At 42.4% G+C, this 22,965-nt stretch overlaps 1 protein-coding gene across 1 annotated transcript in view; it reads left to right on the forward strand.

Moving 5' to 3' along the window:
• Fyb2 (FYN binding protein 2) overlaps window positions 1-22,694 on the forward strand; it is a 107,633-nt gene extending 84,939 nt beyond the window's left edge. Inside the window, 11 exon segments of the mRNA XM_021200483.2 lie at window positions 844-958; window positions 1,043-1,083; window positions 4,475-4,538; window positions 5,556-5,654; window positions 7,264-7,295; window positions 9,000-9,072; window positions 15,807-15,893; window positions 19,281-19,374; window positions 21,598-21,754; window positions 21,841-21,874; window positions 22,137-22,694. Coding sequence (XP_021056142.2) covers window positions 844-958; window positions 1,043-1,083; window positions 4,475-4,538; window positions 5,556-5,654; window positions 7,264-7,295; window positions 9,000-9,072; window positions 15,807-15,893; window positions 19,281-19,374; window positions 21,598-21,754; window positions 21,841-21,874; window positions 22,137-22,149 — 809 coding nt within the window. The 3' untranslated portion in view covers window positions 22,150-22,694.
• The last annotated feature ends 271 nt before the right edge of the window (window positions 22,695-22,965 follow it).

Here is a 22,965-nt window from a genome sequence, read left to right on the forward strand (position 1 = left end):
CAGGTTTACCTTGTGGTTAGTTCTATCTTTAACCATACATACTGACAGATGTTCAATGGCCTTAAATAAGAATCTTAAAAAAAAAAAAAAAAAAAAAAAAAAAAAAAAACTACCAAAAAGACTAGAAGCGGCCATTTTGATGGTAGAGAAAAATATCCAGGGCTGAAGGACTTCAACACAGGTCAGAAGAGGCGTTTCACTGGGGAAGAGCTTTGGTGTGCCAGGGAATTAGCACTCAGTGTGCATATACACTGGATCCTTGCACAGTCACACAGCAGGGCCTGTTCTTACTACCCCAGCTTCCAGGAGTTGCAACAGGTTCAGCAAGCGGCTTATCCAAGACCGTGCAGACCACGGTGTCAACTTCACTGCAGTGACTAAACAGACAACAGAAGAGAGGCAAGGCTGGGGTTGACTCATAGTTTTACTCCATAGTCCTTGGCTCTGCCACTTTTAGGTCTGTGGTAGGACAGAGCATCGTAGCCTGGAGGCATGTGGAAGAGGAAGCGGGTCATGGTTGACATGAAGCAGAGAGGAAAGAAAGGGATAGGGAGAGCCTTTAAAGGGCACCCCTTACTGACCTAATTCCTCTAACCAGGCTCCACCTCCTGAAATCTCAGAGCCTAACAAACAGTATCTCTTTTGAGGTCAGAACATTACAGACATGAGCCAGGGGTTGGGGGCCTATCTCTTGCTCAAACCAACACATGCCAAGGTGGCAGTCCAGTTTATCACCTTTACTCTGCTTTTTCCTGCGGCTGCTCCATTGCCAGGGATGCATGCGCGCGCTGTGTCTCTAATAGCTAATGACAACTGTCTCGGGGGTCCCCATTGCCCTTACAGGTGGGTATGTAGAGGCTTTGGAGGTGACGAAAGAAACGCCAAGTCCCAGCACCATTAGGTCAAGCTCCTCTTCAGGGAAGACCTATGATGACGTGGAGTGCTCCAAAGAAGACATGTAAGTGTGTTCTGCCCTTCCAGCAGGACGAATCCGATGAGACTGGGGAGGCACAGTAGGCTAATGATCTATCTTTCTCCGCAGACGAAAATGGGACTTCTCCAGCTCATTCACCTCAGACAGTGGTAAGTGCAGAGTGCTCCTGAGGCCGAGCAGTGACCACAGCCTTTCACTCGGGCACATTTTCAATGGTTAGAAACTGGGTGGTGAGATTGTAAGCGAAGAGTGTGCTTAGAGGTGTGAATAGTATTCTTGTGGCTGAAAGCAATTTCTCATGACCCGGCATCTCTCTGGGGTGTCTTCAAAGCACACGTCTGACGAGTGATGTGCAGTTTTTATTTAAAATATCATCAGGGCTTCCTACAATTAATAGATTTTAATTATATGTACGTGGGAGCTGGGGGTATGTGCCTGTGTGTTGGATTCTCTGAAGGTGGAGTTTCAGGCATGTTATTAGCCACCAGATATGAGTGTGTAGAAGCCAAATTTGGGTCCTCTACAATCTAAGTATGTTGCTCCAACTTCCCAGTGCTTTTAATAGCAATATCAACACAGCCTAACGGCTTTGAATGGCCTGGACCCCTCCATAGCATCAGTGTGACTCCATCGCTATTCCACACTATATTCAATTTTCCCTTTGAGAGGCTTCCGCGTTGACTCTTCTCTGCTTCACAAATGCCAACCAAAATGTGTTTGCAGGTGCCCACCCCCGACTAAAGTGACACTGGCCTTCCTGGGATACCACACGTGGCTCTTATCAGCTTTGTTTCATCCTTATTCTTGACACTTTCGCACATTTCCATGAAGAACTTTAGTTGTTTTCACACTTTTTCATCCTCCTTCCTCCCCCCACTGAAACCCTTTTCCCTTTCAAGCCCCTTTCACTTCCATGCCTTCTTTTTGTGTGTGAACCACTGGATTTGGGTTCCTTGCCCGAGCATAGGTGTGAGGTTACTCACTAGAGCAAGGTCAGTTTATGAGTAGCTATGCCACAGAAGAAAACAATACACCCTCCCTGCAAAATTGGCTAGTAGTTCACCAAGGAAGTGGGGTGTCGTGTGGGTCCCCCTGCCCTTGATGAGACACCATGGGTCCAATCTTCAGCAGATGAATGGTGAAAACCACAGCTGTAGTTATGTGGGCAATGGTCATGTCACGTCCAGAAGATGTCTCTGGGGAGCACATCTCTTACAGTATCTCAGTTCTATTATCCACAGTGTTCCCTAGACCTTGTGGGCAGTGATCCAGCTGTCTCATTTAGAGGCAAGCCCTCCACTACCACTAACTTTGGGTGCTTTGGCCAGTTGTCAGGCTTTACGCTATGAGTTACTCACTCCTAGAAGATGTTTCTTCTGATGACAGCTGAGTGTTGGTCTAATCTGCAGATCAAAGCTCAAGTGTCCAGGTAGCAGTTTGTGAATATGATCACTTAGCAGCAGCAGCAGCAGCAGCAGCAACAACAACAAATAATAGGGCTGGAGATGGCTCAGTGGTTAAGAGAACTTGTTGCTCTTCCAGAGAACCCAAGTTCAATTCCCAACACCCATCTGGCAGCTCACAACCATCTGTAACTCTAATTCCAGGCTATCATGCCCTCTTCTGGTTTCCATGGGTACTAGGCACATATGTAGTACACAGTAATATGTGAAGGAAAAATACACATAAAATAATATTTTTTTAAAAAACCTAACAGCATTTCCCTGGAGGGTTTATGACCCCCTCCCTAGCCCCCATGCATCTGCTCTTTACCAGGCTTACAGAACCAGACATGAATTTCTTCTTGAGAAGTAGGCATCAAAACCAATCAGAAAGTGGTAAGTTACCACCGCACCCATCATGCCACTATTAAACTAGAGGGTGTGTCAGGCCCAGCAGGGCATATTGTAGCTTACAGGATTCACAGCTGGAACACTACTGATGACGTTTCCCCATCAGTAGGCTAACGAGCACCTTCTGGCACCACAAAGCTAGACAGTGATGGGAAAGTACCTGAGCTTTGCCTTGATTTCTCTGTCATGACCAAAAGTGTGGTGTCTTTGGGAATAGTCTTACCACCAACTTCCACTGGACAGCCAAGAACAATGAAAGTACCTTGTACTGTACTGAGAACTCTGAGGCATCTCATATCTGGCACTGATGTTTTTGTTTAATAACCCATGACTTTTGGGAAAAGCATTACCCACCCATACAGGATGTCTAGTTACTGTTCTATGGCTTTGAAGAGACACCATGGCCAAGGCAACTCTCATAAAAGAAAGCATCTAATTGGGGACTTGCTTATAGTTTTAGAGAGTTAGTCCTTGATCATCACGGCAGGAAGCAGACAGGCTTGGCACCGAAACTGTAGCTTTGGATACCAGATCTAAAGGCAATAGAGGGAGGGAGGGAGGGAGGGAGGAAGGGAGGGAGGGAGGGAGGGGGGAGGGAAAGAGAGAGAGAATGAAGAGAGAGAAACTGAGACAGAGACAGCATCTGGGGAGTTGAGGGAGTACTGAGACTGGCATGGCATTTTGAAATCTAAAGGTCCACTCCAAGTGACACACCTATTCCAAAAAGGCCAGGCCTCCTTCCCAAACAGTTCCACTCCTTGGTGACTAAGCAGTCAAATACATGAGCCTCTTGGGGCTATTCTAAAACCACTACAGACGATACCTCCATTCCAACTTTGTTTTTAGGCAGTATTTTCTAATAACTTATAAAATAGCAAGTTTCCATATCCTCTTTTTAAAAAAGAAGATCTATAGTTTTGATTACCCATCCCTCCTTTCCCCGCCCTTTCTCCTACGTTCTTTCCCATTTTCTGCTTAGACCTACTCAGGGAGTTCCAGGATAACCTGGGCTAAATAATGAGACACTCTCTACCTGTAATATAACACACACACACACACACACACACACACACACACACACACACACACACTAATCGAATACTATTCCAGGCATCCTCCTTAGAATCCAGAAATTTGGCATGCAGAAACAACCTCAGAGAACATTAAACCTAATACCTTTAATGAGAGAACAGAGGTACAAAGAAGCTGAAGAACTCTGCATGCACACTGTGTTCCAGTCAAGTTTGAAATCTTAACATTTATTCTTTGAATCCAATGCCATTTCCTTTAGACTCGGTTTCCAGGCTACACTCAGCATCCACCTATGTGTATTAAGCGTATGTGTTACACTAGGGCAAAGGATGATATTCTTCACCATGTGTGGGTGCCCTTCCTTCCCCAGTATTTAGCATGCTGTTCCTCACTAACCATGGGAAGGAGGGAGAGTAAAAGGGATCTGTTAAGAAATAGCTTTCTTTGGCTAAGCCAGATTCCCACATGGAATCAGAGGCAAAAGATAGACCTAATTTTTCTCATTTGTAAAAACCTTTATACAAGTTTATGAATTTTTTTACCACATGATTAGGGAAACTTGCATAATTTCAACAAAACCACTTAACTAAATAAAGTTGAAAGTACTTGGCAGCTCATAGGTATTCATTCATTTTTGTGTGTGTTTTAATTTCAGAAGAAAATAGTGAAGAAATGTATGAAGATATCTACAAAGCAAAGACTGATGATCCTAAAACAGAGTGAGTGTCTTTCTGACTGTAGTCTGAGGGTGTTTCTTGTTGACCTAGTAAGCCAGGATTTAAGAAATGGCCCCAGGTCCCACCACCATTGTTGATGGAAGATTACACAGAGGGATGCTAAGCTATTGAAATATGGCACTGTCAATCAATCGGCAGCATATTCACTACTGTGTACAATCACATGCAATAATATTGAAGATTCATTGCTTTCTCCCTTGAGCAAAATGTCCATTTTCTAGAGTAGAGAACTTTTATAATATGTGTTAAGAAGTGGTTGAGACAGGAAACATAAATAACAATAGACTTTGCCTTGGCTTTGTGTTGGCAAAGGAACTACAATGAGCAATAAGTTTAACTAAGCCCTCGTCTTTGTGAGTTAGTCAGACTCTGGGATTTACCCACTGATGTTGCAAACATCAAATGAGCAGCCATTGGCCAAGTTTAATTATAAACAGCAAGAAAAGAGAACAGTGTGTTCAACAGTGATGAGTCTGGGGACAAAGGGCGCAGTGATCCTGGCTGGTTATGTGGGTGAACTCCCTTTCGTCTCCATCCCCCGAAGCCAAAAGGATATTTAGAAGAATTTCATCATCAGATGGCTCGTGAGCATGTCACCACAGCTGTACACTCAGTTACTGAAGAGTATGTTACAAATCAGGGATGGCAATTTCAGGAGCCAGTAATTCCACTGATGTATCTCCAGTACCATTTAGAGGGATCATTTCCCTAGGTTATTTTCTCCCTGGGAAAGCAAGATTTTGCTTCATAATCTCTACCAAAAAAAAAAAAAAAAGCACACTATTTGTGGTAGATGAATGTTTGCACACACTATAATCACTCTATTCGTGGTTGCTTCGGATATGCTTCATATCTCAGCAGACTTCACTCCTACTCGCTGAGGCATTTCCCTGTGCTTCCTTCCTGTGGACGTGAGGCTGGAGTCTCTGGTCCTCAGTAATCCGAGAGGGTCGTCTCTGACTTCTAGTACTCCCTCAAACGCTCCGTGTTTCCTCTTAGAGTAGCTGGGAGGGCAGCACTGAGAAGATTGCAGAAGATCTTCAGGAAAGAAAACATTGTGTTTGGAATGAAGAAAACCAAGTCAAAAGAAATTGTCAGGTAAAACGTCCCCTTTAGCCTTTCTCCCCGGATGCCATCAGCAGCACTGGCCTTGAAGACACATAGGAGGCTGTTTTGCATCCAATTCTCAGCACCAGTGACAAGAGAATCAGAACCCACAACCATAAAGGCCCCAATTACATGATACCCTAAGAAACTAGTGAGGAGAAAAAAAAATTACCGGAATAGGCAAGCAAGATCCAGAATAGAAAATGTGTTGTCATCTTTGATATCTTGTGTCATTGGCACTAAACACGATGCTAGTCGTTACATGGTTTCGTGCTCTCTTGGCCACATACCTCCAGTGGTCTGATGTGGGTACCTGTCCAGATTCACTTTGTCTCCCTTGATAGCAGCAGTGTGCTTGCGATGTGGATATGGGTTACCTGAATGAGGTCTGTGCATCTCAAGATCTTGGACTTAGAAACCCCCCTCCTCCATCTCCTTATGAAACCTCTACTAGTAGTCTTTGGGAAGGTCCACAAACAGCGAAAGAGAGAGGAGTTTCTTCCATTTGTGCTTTCAGGACTTGGCTCCCTCGTGGGCGCAGTGGAAGGGGGACTGTGCAGCCTCTGGAGACATTTCTTTCTCCGCAACATCAATGCCGATAGACAGGTCTAGATCTGCACTCTGTGAGGGCAATTTGCCAAGTAACCATCTGCATTCGGATAGAATGAAGCTATTCTTCTCTCAAGTTCTTCCCAATTATAAAATCTTGCAGTTTTGTGATTTTTAAGCTCAGTGGTCTGCTGGGGCTAGATCTCCCAAGACATCCAACCAGACATGAATGTGAGTCCTGCAGTTCCCATCACAGCACAGAGCACTGTTACTTTATTTCCTATCTCCCTTCAGGACAGAAACTGTATCCAATCATCCCACATAAGAGCTTGGCTCCTGGCTAATACAAAAACACCTATAGTATTGACTTGAAATAAAAGGCTGCAAAGGCACAGGTCTGTCTGTGTCTCTGTCTCCCTCCCTCCCTCCCTCCCTCCCTCCCTCCCTCCCTCCCACACATCTCTTTCCCTGTGACCTCCTTAGCAACAAGAGACAAGAACCAAATGTATCTATACTCCATATTCTCTCCTACTTGGCAGGTTGCCATCTTACATTTCCACCTGACGGGTTTCTCTGTGCAAGTCTTCCTTTGGCTTAAGAGACACAGACAGGATGCAGTATAAGCAGAGTACCTATGGACATATCTGTACCCTGTTCTTTTTCATTCCTCATGCTCATTTAGTATATCTGACTGTCTCTTAGAAGACTAACATAGTTGTGGATTCTGTGGATGCAGGTCTAGGCTGCGCTGCGAAGCAGCCTGGGTGGTTGGGTAGGTAGAAAGTGAGTTCTGGCAGTCCACAGGGATGGATAAGCTCATTTGGAATGGGGTAGGGACCATCAAAACAAAGCTGCAAGTGTCACTTGTCAGACTTGCCTAGAAGAACCATCTGGACCAGATACTTGCCATCAGAATGACATCTGGACCAGGCAGGCACCTGCCATCAGGATGGCATCTGGGCCAGGCACCTGCCATCAGGATGGCATCTGGGATTTGTCTGCTCAGGAGCATGACTTTTTTCCTTGACCTTTTTTGTCTTTTCCTCATTAGCAATGGATTTTCCATGTCACTGCCTGACTTAGGTAAGTGTCATTTGCTTGCTGTTGTCCACCAGTATTGCTGTCTTCAGGACTGGTGTACTAAGGGGCAGGGGAAGAACATTGGTTTCCCAATGGGAAAAAAAAATGGACCCATCAGAATGAAAGAAGATATCACCAACAGTGGTACTTCCTGCTTTGGAGAGATGAGAAACCTTATTCTGGCATTTCCATAAATAGATGTTTCTCTCTTTTTAGGAGGCTTCTAGGACCCATAGCCATACTTTGTGATGGGGGTTTGTTCCCAAGTGTCTCTGACTATGAAGTTAGGCGTTCTGAATTGATCTGCACAGCTCTGATGGATTTGCTAGCCAGACTAAGACATGATAAGTTGAGTAAGAGCATGCTGCAGTCCACACGGTAGCTGACTAAAAATGGATCACTGGTTGTCTAAGTTATCACAGTGCCTGACACATAGGATGCTCTCAATTCATATCCAGTACATGGAATTGGCCAATAAACAAGATCTGTGTGATTTTGTTCATGGTCTTTGTTCATGGACACTAGAAATATAATTACTTTCATTAACAACTGTGACTCGGTGATTCAAACATATATTTCAGAATTACAAGCTGCCAAATTAAATAACAAAGGTTATATAGACCTAATAAAATTGCAGCTCTCTCAAATATTGTCATAAAAAACTCAAAAGGTAACTTGGAAAAGGAATTCATCTTACAGATGGATTACCTCTAATCCCCAAAACCACAAACCAAAATTGCACCAAAATCTGAAAGTATTTTTATTGCTGACAGAATTGAAAATTTCTACATCTGACTCCATGTGACAGGTGTGTCACATGGCAGGCACAGTAAAATATTGTATGAAGTTACCGCTAGGGTATGTTTAGCAAGTGCATATGAAATATTAACTAATTTCAAGTTTCTATTTGACTTCTACTTCCAAGATATAATCTGTATATCCCCCGCTGTGTATGTACAAATACTGTAAAATCCAAAAAGATTTTAGGTCTGAAACTTTCTGTCCCAAAGCACTTAAATAAGAGCTATTGAATCTATACCCCCAGCCAAAGCTTAAAGGTACTGTGAGAAATTAGCAAAGGTAAGAGTAATTATGAATACTGGAAAATGAATTGTGAATATATCAGAGTGTCCCAGACTTTTTCAAATAGTGAATCACTTAGAAATCATAGAAGTCTATGTTGCACGGTAGCATGAACATTACAAGCTAGAAATAACTAATTATCATTATATGCTAACTCAGATTCAATGTAATACAATAGCATTCTAAAGAAACAATTGTTTCAAACTACTGGTGTGAACTAAGGAAACTGTGTGTGTGTGTGTGCGCGCGCGCACGTGCGCGCATGTTAGGCAGAGATCAGCAATACATCCCCATTTCCTCTCCAGTGGGTATTATGAAAAGTCCTCTCAAAATTCTAGCAATACAAATCATTTTTCAGATCCAGAAGATGGGACAACTTACAATTCGATGAAATCAAATCGATGTAAATACATATGCAGGTCAGATGCTCAGCGAGCTCACTGCTTTTTATTCCCTCAGTTGAGTTTCTTCCCCAAGAGAGACTCATTTTGCTCCAGCCTGTCTATGTAATCAGATAAAAGGCTTGAGGATACATTTGGATAATTAGGTCATTGTGTATAATTTGGAAAGCCAGAGGTGTATGATGCATAGCTAATAATTTTTTTGATTCTGTCTGTGCCCTAGGACCTAGGTCTCAAGATGGTTCTCAGGATGGTATCATCTATGATGATGTGGATACACGTGAGAAAGAATCAAAGTAAGTCAGTTCACTTCACTGCTCATCCCTGGGGGAACCAACCACTGCCTGATGCTTTGCTAAATCCAGTCAGAGAGGCAGATGCTGACAAAGGTGCCATTCCCTGTGATCTGAAGGGAAAACAATGAATACTCCCAGTGGTGGCCCAGCAGTGGTACCAAGCCACAGGCATTGGAGCTTCGGAGTCTGTGTTTCTTATCTTTGAGTCTCGAAATTTTCAGCACATTCAAATAGTAATCTTTTGTGTACACTGAAAAATGCCGGGTAGCAAGGATGTTTGATAGAACAGTTTTCAAGGACTAAACCACTATCTCTATTATCTCTAGAAGGAAGCCGTAATCAGACTCAGGGCCCCTCCCAGCTGCTGGCTGTCCTCTGTCCGTTCAATCTCCACTGAGCAGCTAGTGATGGGGACCTCTCATTTTCAGTCACCTGCCCCTGATCACTGTGCTGGGACTCACGTTGTCTTGGTAAAGCTACTAATAAGCCTTTGTTAAACCAAGAGATATTCTTAAGACCATACCATAATTGAGTTTTTCTACAGTGTTTTAAAATTCTGGTCATGCGATCTTTACAGGGAAAACGGGTCCTGTTGTCCCTGTGTTTCCATGGAATGGTTCCCCATTCCTTGACTTGCTTGTCTTAAACTTTGCATGTGAGGTTTCTTCTCCCACCCATGCCTTAAGTATCAACTGTTTAGATGCCCTGTAACAGTTCTAGTATCCCTTCAAACATCCTTTGTGTTTCCTTTTTGCTGGACTGAGGATTGTTGTGAGGCCTCCTGTATGCGAGGCAGGCACTGCACACTGCCCCCTCTAGGCAGGCACTGCACACTGCCCCCTCTAGGCAGGTACTCAGTCCTGCCCTCTCTAGGCTGGCCCTGCACAGTGCCTTTCATTTTTAAGTATTTTATTCAAGGCTTTGCGAAGTTGTCAAAGCCGGCTTTGAACCTGGGATTTTCCTGCGTTAGATTGCCAAGTAGCTTGAATTAGAGGTGTGATACCCCAGTCTTCCTTCCTGTATATTTTTTAGTGTTTTCTCCACTACCCCAAGACTTTCATTATAACCAAAATATCAAAAATTAAATTTTAAGGCCAGATTAATTTTTCTGAGTTGCAGTAAGCCTTGAGAGTAATATGCCCTAAGCACAGGAGGTTTGTAATCATGCAGAATACAGTTTTCCCTTATCCAAATCTGTCTTCTAATCTCTATGGTAGTGATTAGAAACACAGTTGCCCCTAGGTTTGATCCTGGGTTTCCTCAGTTTTCCTGCTGCCATCCCAAGGTTTTGTTCTAATGACTCTGATACTTCTCACTTCCCCTTCCTTACCACAGGACCACGGCTACCACCTATGTTGCTTCTTAAAGAGATTTCCCTAAGTCCACAAGTGGACATTTTACTAGTTAACAAATGCAGTCATGTCACAAAATCTACACTCCACCAGCTTTAAACATTCAGTCCTTATCCATCATTCTCAAAATGTGCAGTCCATACTGTCCCCTGGCAACCCTCAGCCTCACCTGCACCTGCCCTGCATTCTACACTACTGGGAGGTCCTTGAACTCCAAAACTGTCCAACATTTCAAACCTTCAAGTCTTCCAATGCTATTAATTCATTCAACTAACACTTACTGATAGTGTGCCCAGTGCCAGATAGTGAGCTTAAAGTAATTCACAAATGATAGATATGATACTTGATTTGGGGAAGGAACAATTTCTCTCCAATTATGCACTAGAATTTGGTTGTGTTGGACAAGAATATTTTGAAAGAGATGCGGGTGTGTGGGAAGCAATGCTACACAGCCCTCATTATTTTATGTTATTTTATATTATTCAGGATTTTGCCAAATTGCCCAAGCTGGCCTTGAACTTGGGATCTTTCTGCCTTAGATACCCAAGCTGCTCAAATTACAGGTGTGATTCCCCAGGTTTGTTAGAGCATAAGGCATATAATGAGAACATAAATAGATGTCGCATGGTATGAGATTGGAAGGTGGCCCTGGAGGTTTTAGACAACAGCCCTGTAATACCAAATTAAATTAATAAAACTTTGTCCTTGAAAAATAAATTCTATTTGTAACAGTACATTATAAAGCACAATAAAACCAGCCAGCCCATATCTATCGAACAAGAACTAGAATATGGCCAATACTATTCTCATCACCATATGCTCATCCCACACCCACTCACCCCCGACCTGCACATGCCCCACCTGCATGCCCACCACCCTGTTCTCCCAACCTGTACACATACCTCCAACTTGCCCACCCCTCATCTGCACGCCCCCATCTGCCCACTTGCATGCCCCCCACCTGCAACCCTTTACTTGCTCACCCCTCACCTGCTCACCCCTCACCTGCACACCAGCTCACCCTTCACCTGCACACCTGCTCACCCCCATCTGCTCCCTCACCTGCACACCCCTCACCTGCTCACCCCTCACCTGCACACCCCTCACCTGCTCACTCCTCACCTGCACACCCTTCTCCTGCACACCTGCTCACCCCTTACCTGCACACCTGCTCACCCCTCACCTGCACACCCCTCACCTGCACACCTCTCACCTGCTCACCCCTCACCTGCACACCCCTCACCTGCTCACCCCTTACCTGCACACCTGCTCACCCCTCACCTGCACACCCCTCACCTGCACACCCCTCACCTGCACACCCCTCACCTGCACACCCCTCACCTGCTCACCCCTCACCTGCACACCTGCTCACCCCTCACCTGCACACTGGTTTTCTCCAGGGTGAGTACCTTTTCTGTTTTGTGCCTTTCTTTTCTTGTTCAAAACAAAAAACATTTATCAAATTATAGATGACAAAATTACTCTTTCATTGTAAAAATGATTTCATCCCTTATACTGCATTCTGTAACTTTGGTTTTACTCAGTTCTACTGTTTTGCTGCCATGCTTCCTTCATTTTTTCCTGCTCTTTGATTAATATTCCACTCTGCACATGCTACATTGATCCATTCTCTTGGTAGGCATTTAGTTCCTGAGTGATTTTGCATTGCAATCAGTACTTCCACAGATGTTGATTCTTGTTATCCTGCATGTACTTGGAAGAGGAAATACAGACCAAACATGGAATACAAATTCACAAGTGTCACTCCAGCACATAGGGTTCCCACATTAATACACAGAACAAAAAGAAGTCATTTTTGCCCTGTCGGTGTCTGTAAACAGTATCACATCATAGTACCTAGCATCACGTCACGCTTCAGTGCAGTTGCACACACTCGGTTGCTCCTATGCTCTTCATATCGTTTGGCTGCTTTTCTGTGGTGGTGTCGGTATTTTTCTTCTTCTTGGGTTTTAAAACAATTCATTTTGGATACAACTCTTTTCCTCTCCCATGTCAATTATTACTATCTTCTCCACCTGTTGGCTAGCATTCTCAACTTCCTTTTTAGTCTTCCAAAGAATAGAAATTCAAATTCTTAATGTATCTTTAAATCGCTACTTTTTGTTATTGCTTTCTATACCTTTTAGAGAACTTTCTCCTAGCTTGCTCAACATTCTCCTATATTCTCTTCTAAAAGTTGCAGCTTTGCCTTTTAAACTCAATCCTTAGATCCACATCAACTGAGGGTTTTTTTTGGGGGGGGGGGCAGGGGTTGTTTGTTTTCAAAAGAGGGTTTCTTCCCTGACTAGGAATTGAATCAGAGCCTCAGTGGTGTGAGCTGAGTCCTAACCCCTAGACCACAAGGGCACATCAAATATCTCAAGAATTGAGTTTTATTTTAACAAGTGACAGCCAGTTGTTTTCTTCAATACAGATAAATGTCTCTTATTTTCCCTAGCAATTTGCAATGCCATTTTGTATAATCAAGTGTCCCAGCACCTGACGGTCTGTTTCCAGGTTCTCACTTCTCTTCTGTGGTTGCTTCTATCCTAATGGCATTGTGGGAGAGGCTGCATTTTCTATTTCTTCTTCCTTTCTACTGCTTCAAGAACTTCAAAGACTTGGATATATTGTTTTAGTACAGAAACTAAACATGGGAGAGGATGTCTGCCCAGCCTGCACCTGCTCTCCTACTCTGGCTCCCTTCAAATTTCGTGCACAAGCTCATACTAAGCCCTGTTCTGTGCCCGGTATTGTGCAGAGCTTATAGCAGATCCACTGGGCCTAGGTCAGAATTCCTCCTTCTGGGAGCTCATACAGAAGCCAGAAATGAGTGAACGTGAGGCCATTAGAAACGAAAGTAGTTTCTAGAGCTATCTTCTAGGCTTCAAAGGTAACAGATGATGAGAAGAAAGGCGTGCAAGATCCCCAGCAAGTCCTAGGGCCTCACAAGAGCCTTCTCAGGTGCAGCTTCGATGACTGGAAGGGGCTGTAGCCTTCATATCCTGAAGGACCCTCTGAGCAGAATCTGAAGAAAAGGCAGGCTTGGTGGCAGAGGCCTGTAATCCTGACTACTACAGAGGTTGAAGCCGGGGGTCTAGCAAGTTTAAGACCTACCTGGGCCACATAGTTTGAGGTTTGAAATATAGTTAAGTGGTAGAGTGCTTGCCTTGCATGTGCCAAGACCAGAATTCAGTTCCCAGGACTGCATATGTAAAGGGAATCAAAATATAGCATCTATGAAAATGTAAAGTTTCTAACATATGTATCATGTTTAAAGGTTTCCTAGTGCAGAGTTACTGAAGTATTTGGGCTTGTCAACACTATAGATAACTGGATGGTTCTTAAATCACTGAGCCATCTATCCAACTCCTATTTTATTATTTTAAAAACTAGCATACAAAGTATTTGATGCCATTATAGCATTTACAGCATTTTCTATTGAAGTGTTTTAGTAGATCCTCTCTCCACCCACCTCTTCCAACCTCTATATCCCCACCCCGTACAAACGTCTTCCTCTCTGCTCCCTTACCCTCCTCTGTAGCCCCCTCCATTCTTTCCTTTCATGTTACATGTGTCTTTTGCCCCACTCCTTCCTCAGCACATCTTTAATCTTCTTAGGAGCTTTCTAGACTGTTGAACTTATCTATACAGGTAGAGTAATTTTAATCCAGCAACATGGCTGCTCTGGCAAGGAATCACACCCAAAAATATGATCCAACAAAAATGCAGACATGCCCTGGATTACAGTATGATCTGAATGGAATACAGACAATCCCTTACTATACATCTGTAATCCCTAACAGAGGAAGTAAAGTTAGTTTGTAGAAGGGAACAGTCATGTTTGAAAGTGACATCTAATTGAGAGACAGACAAAGTGATGAATCAGAGTAAGATTTGACAGAATGAGTCAGAGATATGATACACCCAACTCTCACTTGAACAGACGGGAAAGAGAAGCTACTTAAGAACAGTGCAGCGTCAGTCAGGGGTAGAGGGCAGTTCAATGAGTGGAGGTAAATTGGGTTGAGTTCAAGCAATGAGTTCAAGTTGAGTTCAGTTAAGTGTAGTTGGGTGTAGTTCAGTTGAATGCATTGAGTTCAATTGAGTTCATGCAGTTCTCTTCAGTTCATACAGTCAGTGCAGTTCAGTTTGTGGAATTCAGAGGTAGATTTTCTAAGCAGAAAGTAATTCATCAGAAGCCAAGAGAATCCAGTTTTAATCAGTTAGTTTGGAAAGGAGTTTTGAGCCAGAACAGCTGAGTTGAACCAGCCAGCCAGAGTTCAGAAAGAACTAGAAAGGATGAGCTTATTCAGCACTAAGCCTCTGAGACGAATATATCTGGTGAATAAAAGTTACTTTTACATATATGCATGCATGTAAATACCAAAAATTAGGATCCACATGAGAGAGAACATAGGTTTTATCACCTAATTTAATATTATACTTTCCATACCTATCCATTTTCCCACAAATTTCATTTTTATTTATAGCTAAAATTTCATTGTATATATGTACCATGTTTTAGAAAAGGGCTATTTTTATTTATGTGAATGTGTCTGTGTGTGGGTATGTACATGTAAGTGCAGGTGACCTCAGAGACCAGAGGTGTTGGATCCCCTGGAGCTGAAGTTACATGAAGTTGAGAGCTGGGAACTGCACTGGTTTCCTTGTGAGAGTAGCACATGCTCTTAATTATTTAGCTGTCCCTCCAGCCCCCATGCCATATTTTGATTATCCACTCATCTATTGATAGATATCTATCTGGTTCTAATTCCTTATTATGTGACTACTGGAGCAATGAATGTGAATGTGCAAATATAACCGTAGTAGACAGGGAGTTCTTTGGGATATGCCCAAGAGTGCTAAAGCTGGGTTATGTGATAATTTTGAATTCTTCAAAAACCTCCATACTTATTTTTATAATGGTTATGCTAATTTGCACTTTAAGAAGCATTCATGGTTGGTAATGTTAGCCATTCCTACCGGGGTGAGGTGCAGTCGTAGCTATTAGTGAATTGCAAGTTTACTAGTAGGATTCACATTTAAACAAAACAAAACAAAACAAAAACTCCTGAGGCTCAGAAAGGATAGGTATGAGTGACAGCTGATTACAGGAAAGGATAGGTATCATTACAATTTTGCTTCTGGTGAGCTCAAATTTGGGCCACTGAGAGGTCAACAGGTTTTGTCCTGTAGGCCAGTGTGGCCTAGTTGTTTTTGTAAATGAAGTCACAACAGTAGAGCTTTAGGGTGTTCACTGGATGGCCTGGCTGTGAGTAGGGATATGGATTGACCTAGAAAGCACGGGGGGGGGGGAGGGCTTGTAAATGTTTGCTAGTTGAATCTTAATGTACTTGATCAAAACATTTCTCTCCTCAGCGACGGGGATAAAGTAAAAACTTGGAAGACTAAGTTTTTGACACCAAAAGGAAAAAAGTGGGGGAAAGGCAGCCAGGGATCCAAAAGGTAAGAAGAACACAAATGCACTCACAACTCCACTACTGCAATTTCTGCACCTCTTGCCAGCCGTGGGACCTTCAGCAAGTCCTTAACTTTGACTTTCAGGTTCCTCACTTGCAACTGAGAACTAGCAACACTTGCCTCACAGTACAACTGAGAGGAAGGAGATAAAAGAGATGAAGGTATAAATACATAGTTCCTAACACCCATCCCCAACCTGCCCCTATTCTCCATCAATGAGGAATAAAAAGGAATGGGAGGCAGTCCCTAGCAAACAACAGAGGACCTACAGATTTCTTGTGTTTTAGACCATAGGAGCATCCCTCCAGAAGGACAGAGCTTAAATAGCATGTCAACCAGAACTGACTTTGCTAAACTGTAAGTTTAGTTCTGACACAGTTAGAATGTAACCAGAGTGCATCATCAGCTCAGGGGATAACATGCCCTCACTCAGACTGCACTGGCTGTTCAGGGAGGGTGTGGCCTCTAATGCTCACTTAGTTATGTGCTCCTCTTCCCAGATGCAGGATCTCGGGGACTTTCTTTGGCAAACTTCTTGGGGAAATTCTTAGTAAATACTCAGTAGTTCTTTTGCATCAGGAAACCTATGGTTTTCTTAGGGTATCCCAAGAGAAGTCACATTTGTCCATAGCAAATTGAAACTCAGAGTGTCAAAGGCAGTCTTTCCCTTAAGCTTATTTTTACTAATTTGGAAAGAGGTATTCAAAAGAAGAGTTGATTTTTGTTTTTTATATTAAACATCATACTTGTTTGCATAGCACAACTGAAGAGAAATCCAAGTGCAATCAATGTCAGGAAGGTTTCTGAGTCCTTGTGCAGCAGAGCATTATCTGTCATCAATACACATCTGTCTTTTGGGGAAACAATTTTATAGTACCTGTTTCTTAAACTGACTTAATATATTCTCAATTTGAAAATGCAATACTGAACACAGGGTCCCCAATAGAGGAGTTAGAGAAGGGACTGAAGGAGTTGAAGGGGTTTGCAACCCCATAGGAAAAACAATTATCAACTAACCAGACCCCCTGCCCCAGAACTCTCAGGGACTAAGCCATCAACAAAGGAGTACATATGGCTCCAGCTGCATATATAGCAGAGGATGGCCTTGTCATGCATCAAGGGAAGGAGAGGTCCTTGGTCCGAAGGCTCAATAGATGCCCCAGTGTAGGGGAATCAAGGGCAGGGAGGGAAACTGGAGATATCATTGTTTCTGAAGAGCAATGGATCAGTTTCTTAGATACTTTTATAATGGTTTCTGGGACAACTATTCTACCAATAAGCAAAGTGTTTTCCATATTAATTAACTGACAGTTTATTCTACCAGTAAGTACAAAATGTGGGTGAATATTCAAATACAAAGGCATGCATGGCCTAAATAGACACTGTATGTGGAGGGAACATGTGTAATGCTAATGAAAATGGCATTTGCTGTAGGTAGTTCAATGCCCTAAAGGGCATTATCAGAGCATAATTAATTTAGAAAGATATCTCTGTGATGGGTATGCAGATGGGTGTTTTACAAGAATGGACATGGAAAAGAGAATTGTTGCCAGTGGTCAGGGGCTAAGAGGGCTATTTTCAGGTTCTTGGCTTCTTATTCAATAAAGAAATTAAACACACACACACACACACACACACACATGCTGCAAAGTACTGAGAGAAATTTAATCAACGCAAAGAGCTAGAATAGGTTAGATTACACTGTAAGAGGAGCAGACCTCAAGGACTACAGGATGTTGTTTGAGGCAGCTTTATATGAAATCCAAGAGTGGGATGCAGTTGCTCACAGGTGTGTAGTTTGAGTGATTTTCTTAGATTGGACAATATAATCATTTATTTCCTATGCATATCCATCCCACAATGCATCTGACTTTATGTGTGTGCCCAGTTATGGGATGAGTATAAAATAGTAAATAAGGGCTTCTCCCTAAAAGTTCACTTAGGGACATGGTTGTTTTCATCACACATGTACCCAAAGCCAGTTCGGGCCAGATCTTCCTTTCCATTTCTGTAGCAGGACATAAACAAGTAAAGTATTAACCGAATACAATCTAAGTTTGATAGTTATTCATAGTAGGAGGTATATGCAGTATGATGCAGATTTGTCCAGAGATGTGTGTGTGTGTGGCAAAAGTCTCAAGCTGTCAAGTGCATCGTCGCTGATGGGATGGTACCAAGTAGGGTCTCGGGTTGCTAAACTATGCCATATGCTTCCACAGTAATCTGCAATGAATGTGGTTGTGACTAGAATCTTGGAAAGACATATCCCAATACAGGAGACACTTCTCACTAAAACTGATAGAGGACTTGTGTGATATTACCCTGTCTGTCCATGTATGAAACTGCTAAGTAGAACCAAACTCCATTTGTAAAGCAGGAGAAGGGAGGAGTCTTCAGTCAGCTTCTGCTATAGATTTGTTCATTTTATTTGCTTAGTAGCACTCATTTTTGCTGCATCTTGCTGTATATTCTTTAATTCTGTTCATGTATTCTTCACGCTTCCTATTGCTATAATAAAATATTCCCCAAACCAACTTAAGACAGAAAGGTTTGGTTTGACCCACAGTTCAAAGGTACAGTCCATCACCCCAACTCTTGTTTATTTACACTGAAAGCATACAAAATCTATAGTTACATGTTGTCAAAACCAGTTACCCTATTGTGATGTTTTATGATAAATGTCCCCCACAGTCTCAAGCATTTGAATACTTTGTTCCAGTTGGTGGCACTGTTTGGGTTACATTTAGGAGATGTGGCCTTTGAGAGTTTAAAGACTCCAGTTATTTCTAGTTCTCTGCTTGGTGCTTGCTATTCTAGATACTGTGCCCGCCAGGTCCCTGCCATGACAGACTCTAATCCCCCAGGAACTGTAAACCGAAATAAACACTCCCTTCCTATCAGGTGCCTTAGCCATGGTGTCTTCTCACTGCAGCAGAAAAAGAAAGCTAAATAATACACCTACTATTCTATAAAACACATTATTTCTCCCTATTCCATGGCTCCTCCTGCACCCAACCATTCTCTCTATATGGTGTTGATTTTATTCCATGCTTACTTGCCATAAAAGTATTCTTAGAGAGCTCAGTGGGAAAAATGCTCACTTGGTAAGTATGAAGCACTGGGAAAAATACATAAGTATTACTGAACAGAAAAATAATTGATATTAGCTTTTCCAGAAGTTATGACAGTCTGCTCTAGTAGAGGGATGTGTACAGATAGATGTGTGTGTGTGTGTGTGTGTGTGTGTATATATAATTATACATGCACAAAATTGTACCTGCGTTTATCCTGAAACAGGACAAGTTCATAGACTCATAAATGTAGAGTGTTTATCATGTTACACTTACCTCTATTCATGTTATTTCTTGACAGTTTTTCTCCCAGACATTTCTTCAGAACTAAGAAGCAAAAATTAGAAAAGAATAGAATGGATAAAGAAGAAAAACTCTTCAGAGAAAGATTTCAGGTATGCTCTCTTTTCAAAGTAAAAATTAACAGAAAATGAATACCACTGACGATTAAACCTTCACTCCCGAAGGTTCCACCAGCTTGCAGTGTCTCAGCCACTCTGAGTCTGACACATTCCTATAGTGGCGTGCCCTCGTATATTGCTATTCCATCCGGCAAACCTTCTCCAGTGTTGGTTAAGGCCCTATTCAAGTCTCACTCCCTCAGCTCGTTAGTACAGCACTGTTTGGAAGGAGAGACTTCCATATTTGGATTCCCAGTGTGTACATGTCATGTTCGAGGGGTACGGTGGCAACATCTCAAACTCCTGGCTTTCATTAAGAATCTACGGAGCATTTTCCATGGCTCCCAAGTTGAAGTAGTCCTTCCTGAGTCCATATTCTGCCGAAGTGAGAACTGAATTTGGGAAACATTTTTATACCATCCACGCACTAGGCAGCAGGTGAAGAGAGACGAATTCTATAAAGAGGAAGCACACTGTAAGCCAGAACTCTACGAGAAACATTTCTTGGTAGTTCCCTCAAGTCAGGACCACAGCTAATCTTTGTTTTCTCTCCTCACATTCTGTGTCCGCTCTTTCTGCTTTACCAACAAACCACTCACAGTTTTGTTTCTAAGAGAGCTTGCATCTCTACCTCACTTAGCAGCTCCTTCCTCCAGGCACCGACTTGGTCTACCCCACATCTGACGTGCCCCTCTACTTTCTCCACCTGTCGTTCACTTACCAAGAACCTACTGAGGCATCTTCTCACTCCAGAAAGAGCTGCTCAAACCTTCTCATTAGAGGGATGCTCTTCTGCTTCCCAAAGGACCAGCGTCTATGCAGTTCATTGCACGGCACCATGAGCTGCTCCGAGACAGCCTACCTTCTATGTCTTCACATCCATGTGCTTCCTACATATCCGTGAGATCAGCAGAGACACTCCCTCAGGCTTCATACACATCCCAAACTGTTTTGAAAGTGAACTAAATAGGACTTTACATAAACCCTTAACCACTGCTATCATCTGCTTGGCTCCAGGTGATAATGCTATTTGAATAGATCAAAACCAACAGTATAGCAACCTCAGGTTGAAAAGACCCTATAATCCAGCTAGCACTTTCTCCCTTAACTATCCCATATGGGACAGAAATTCCATCTCTCTGTGCAATTTAAGTCTATCCTTAATTACCTGAGGTGGGTTTCTAGTTACCTTTAAGAAAAAAATATGCCATTTTAATCCAGCTCAAATGAAAACATAATGTGTACTTCACTGGCGAAGCTTCTTTTTTAAAAAGCGTGTGTGTTTGCTAAATTCTACAATAGAAATGTTTAGTACACTTGAAACAGTAATCTGTTCAAGGCAGTTACAGGTCTGAGAGGTCTTTGGCGGATGAGTATTTCAAGTAGAAAAAGAAATGAGTGTGCTTGAGTAAGGCCTGGAGAGATGGAAGCAGGGTGGGTTTACAAAATCTCACGGAGCTTCCTGGGGGTTCAGTAAGGAGGACAGAGACAATGGGACAAGGATGACCTACATCAGATTAGCATTTGAAGAAACCATTGTGGATTCCTAGTAAACACAAGGGGTTTGGGGGGGTAGCAGGAGCACCCTTAGCCAGCTGAGGAGGAAGCTGCAAGTGGAGACATTCCATTCTAATCTGGTAAAGGACATCTATGACCTAAGCTACCTGTCCTAGGTTTGTTTTCCCAATCAGTGTATGACAAGGTGAATTACTTGTAGAGGCTAGCTCGTCAGAAAGAAAATATGCTGTGGGTTTAGGAACCGAATTTCCAGTCAGAGGCTGCTCCTCCTCAAATGCTTGTCTTTCCCCCTCATACCCAACTACTGCCATTTTAAAGTACATGTGCCCTAAAAAGGTGAGGATGGACCATCAGCCAGAAGCAAAGTCAACACTACAGCTTTGTGAAACATTTCCTCTCCTGAGTGGGGAGGTGCCTGTGTTGTTACAGTATACCAACCGTGGTCTATTCTAACCCACCAGGACTTGTTCTAATATATATTAGTGGATATGAAAACAGTTTCAAAATATAATCACATTAGACAAATGTTTTATTTTGGACTTCACTATTATTTTAAGGGAGTTCCACTGTAATATCCCCATCATTTATTCTGTCCATGTATCTAGTATCCTATATTTTGAGGTTACTATATTATACCCTTCATTAATTCTGTTATAATAACCATGCAAGCATGCCCTTACTAGTAATTTCTCATTTTAGTATGGTAAAGAAATCCTGGTCATTAACAGAGCTGTAGCATGTGCCAACAATTCACGAAATGGAATGTTTGATCTGCCAATAACTCCTGGGGAACAGCTGGAAGTCATCGACACCACTGAGCAAAACCTAGTGATATGTCGCAATTCCAAAGGCAAATGTGAGTTTATGTTGAAATTTTTTTCTTTATATTAAAGAATTTTCTCTAGAACTCTCAGGTTAGTAAAGTGAGTTTTGTTTCTACAGATGGATATGTGCTCATTGAACATCTAGATTTCAAGTAAGTTGTCTAATTTTATATCCAACCATGAGTTGTAGGTACTTGATGTAGTGTTGTATACTCTAGTCTTAAGGACCAGAGTTTATTTGGAAACTCTGTAGTGCTCTGTGTGGGGTTGCATCGGAGGAGGCTATGTTACTGGACTGACAGTATACTTACAAACTAGTATGCAGAGCCCATTTGTAAACAGTCTTTAGAAATCACCTAACTGTTCTGATAGCGTGTATTTCATAATGCCTGCACGTGTTCCTTTCTGTCCCAGGCATCAGGGCTGATATCATTAAGAAGGTCTGGATGTGTCCTAGGTGTGAGTTCGGCCCCACAGCACTTTCAACCCCTGCCTCAAGATGAGATGGGCGGTGGAAACTGTCAGAACCTCAGAAGAAAAGCCCTCAACAAGTCAATGTTGGTTTTACTCCATAAAAGTTTTTCTATGTTCCTGCTGGTTCAGGAGAGTATGAAGCAGTATGTTAGTATGTACCTAATGAGCCATAGCCCAAGTTAGATATCTTACCTTCCGGCATCAGAGAATTGGGCAGATGGTGAGTGAATTCTAACATTAGTATACTGCATGTGTAACTGCTTGGTACATATCTACATTTCATATGAATTCTGTGTAGTAAATAATGTGACCATGTTCCTTTAAATGACACCACCACCTGAGCCATAATGACTTGGTTTGTTTTTTAACCAAAGTGAAAGACAAGTACTGCTGAAGGGATTCTTTTCTAAACTCTAGAAGTGTTTAAGTATATTTAACAAAAATGTGAAAATATATAAAATATATACATGTTGTATCATGTTAAAATGGGGGAAATTATTAGCCTGTCTTTTTGACTAAAACACTTCCAAATATATTTCATTTACATTACAGTAAGTAGAAGTTACAGAGTTGTAAATAAGATTCTGGTTCTACCTGATATGCACTGTATATTAATAAAGTCTACATATGCTTTCAACTATTACATTTTAAGCTCATTTCTTAATCTTCCAGAGGACCCCCATTCAGCTCCCAGCACTCACATGCAGTAGTCACGCTATCTCTAACTCCAGGAGATGATGTCCCTGCAGGCCACCTGCGTTCATGTGAC

This window comes from Mus pahari, chromosome 6 (genome assembly GCF_900095145.1).
Source record: "Mus pahari chromosome 6, PAHARI_EIJ_v1.1, whole genome shotgun sequence".
Taxonomy (NCBI): domain Eukaryota; kingdom Metazoa; phylum Chordata; class Mammalia; order Rodentia; family Muridae; genus Mus; species Mus pahari.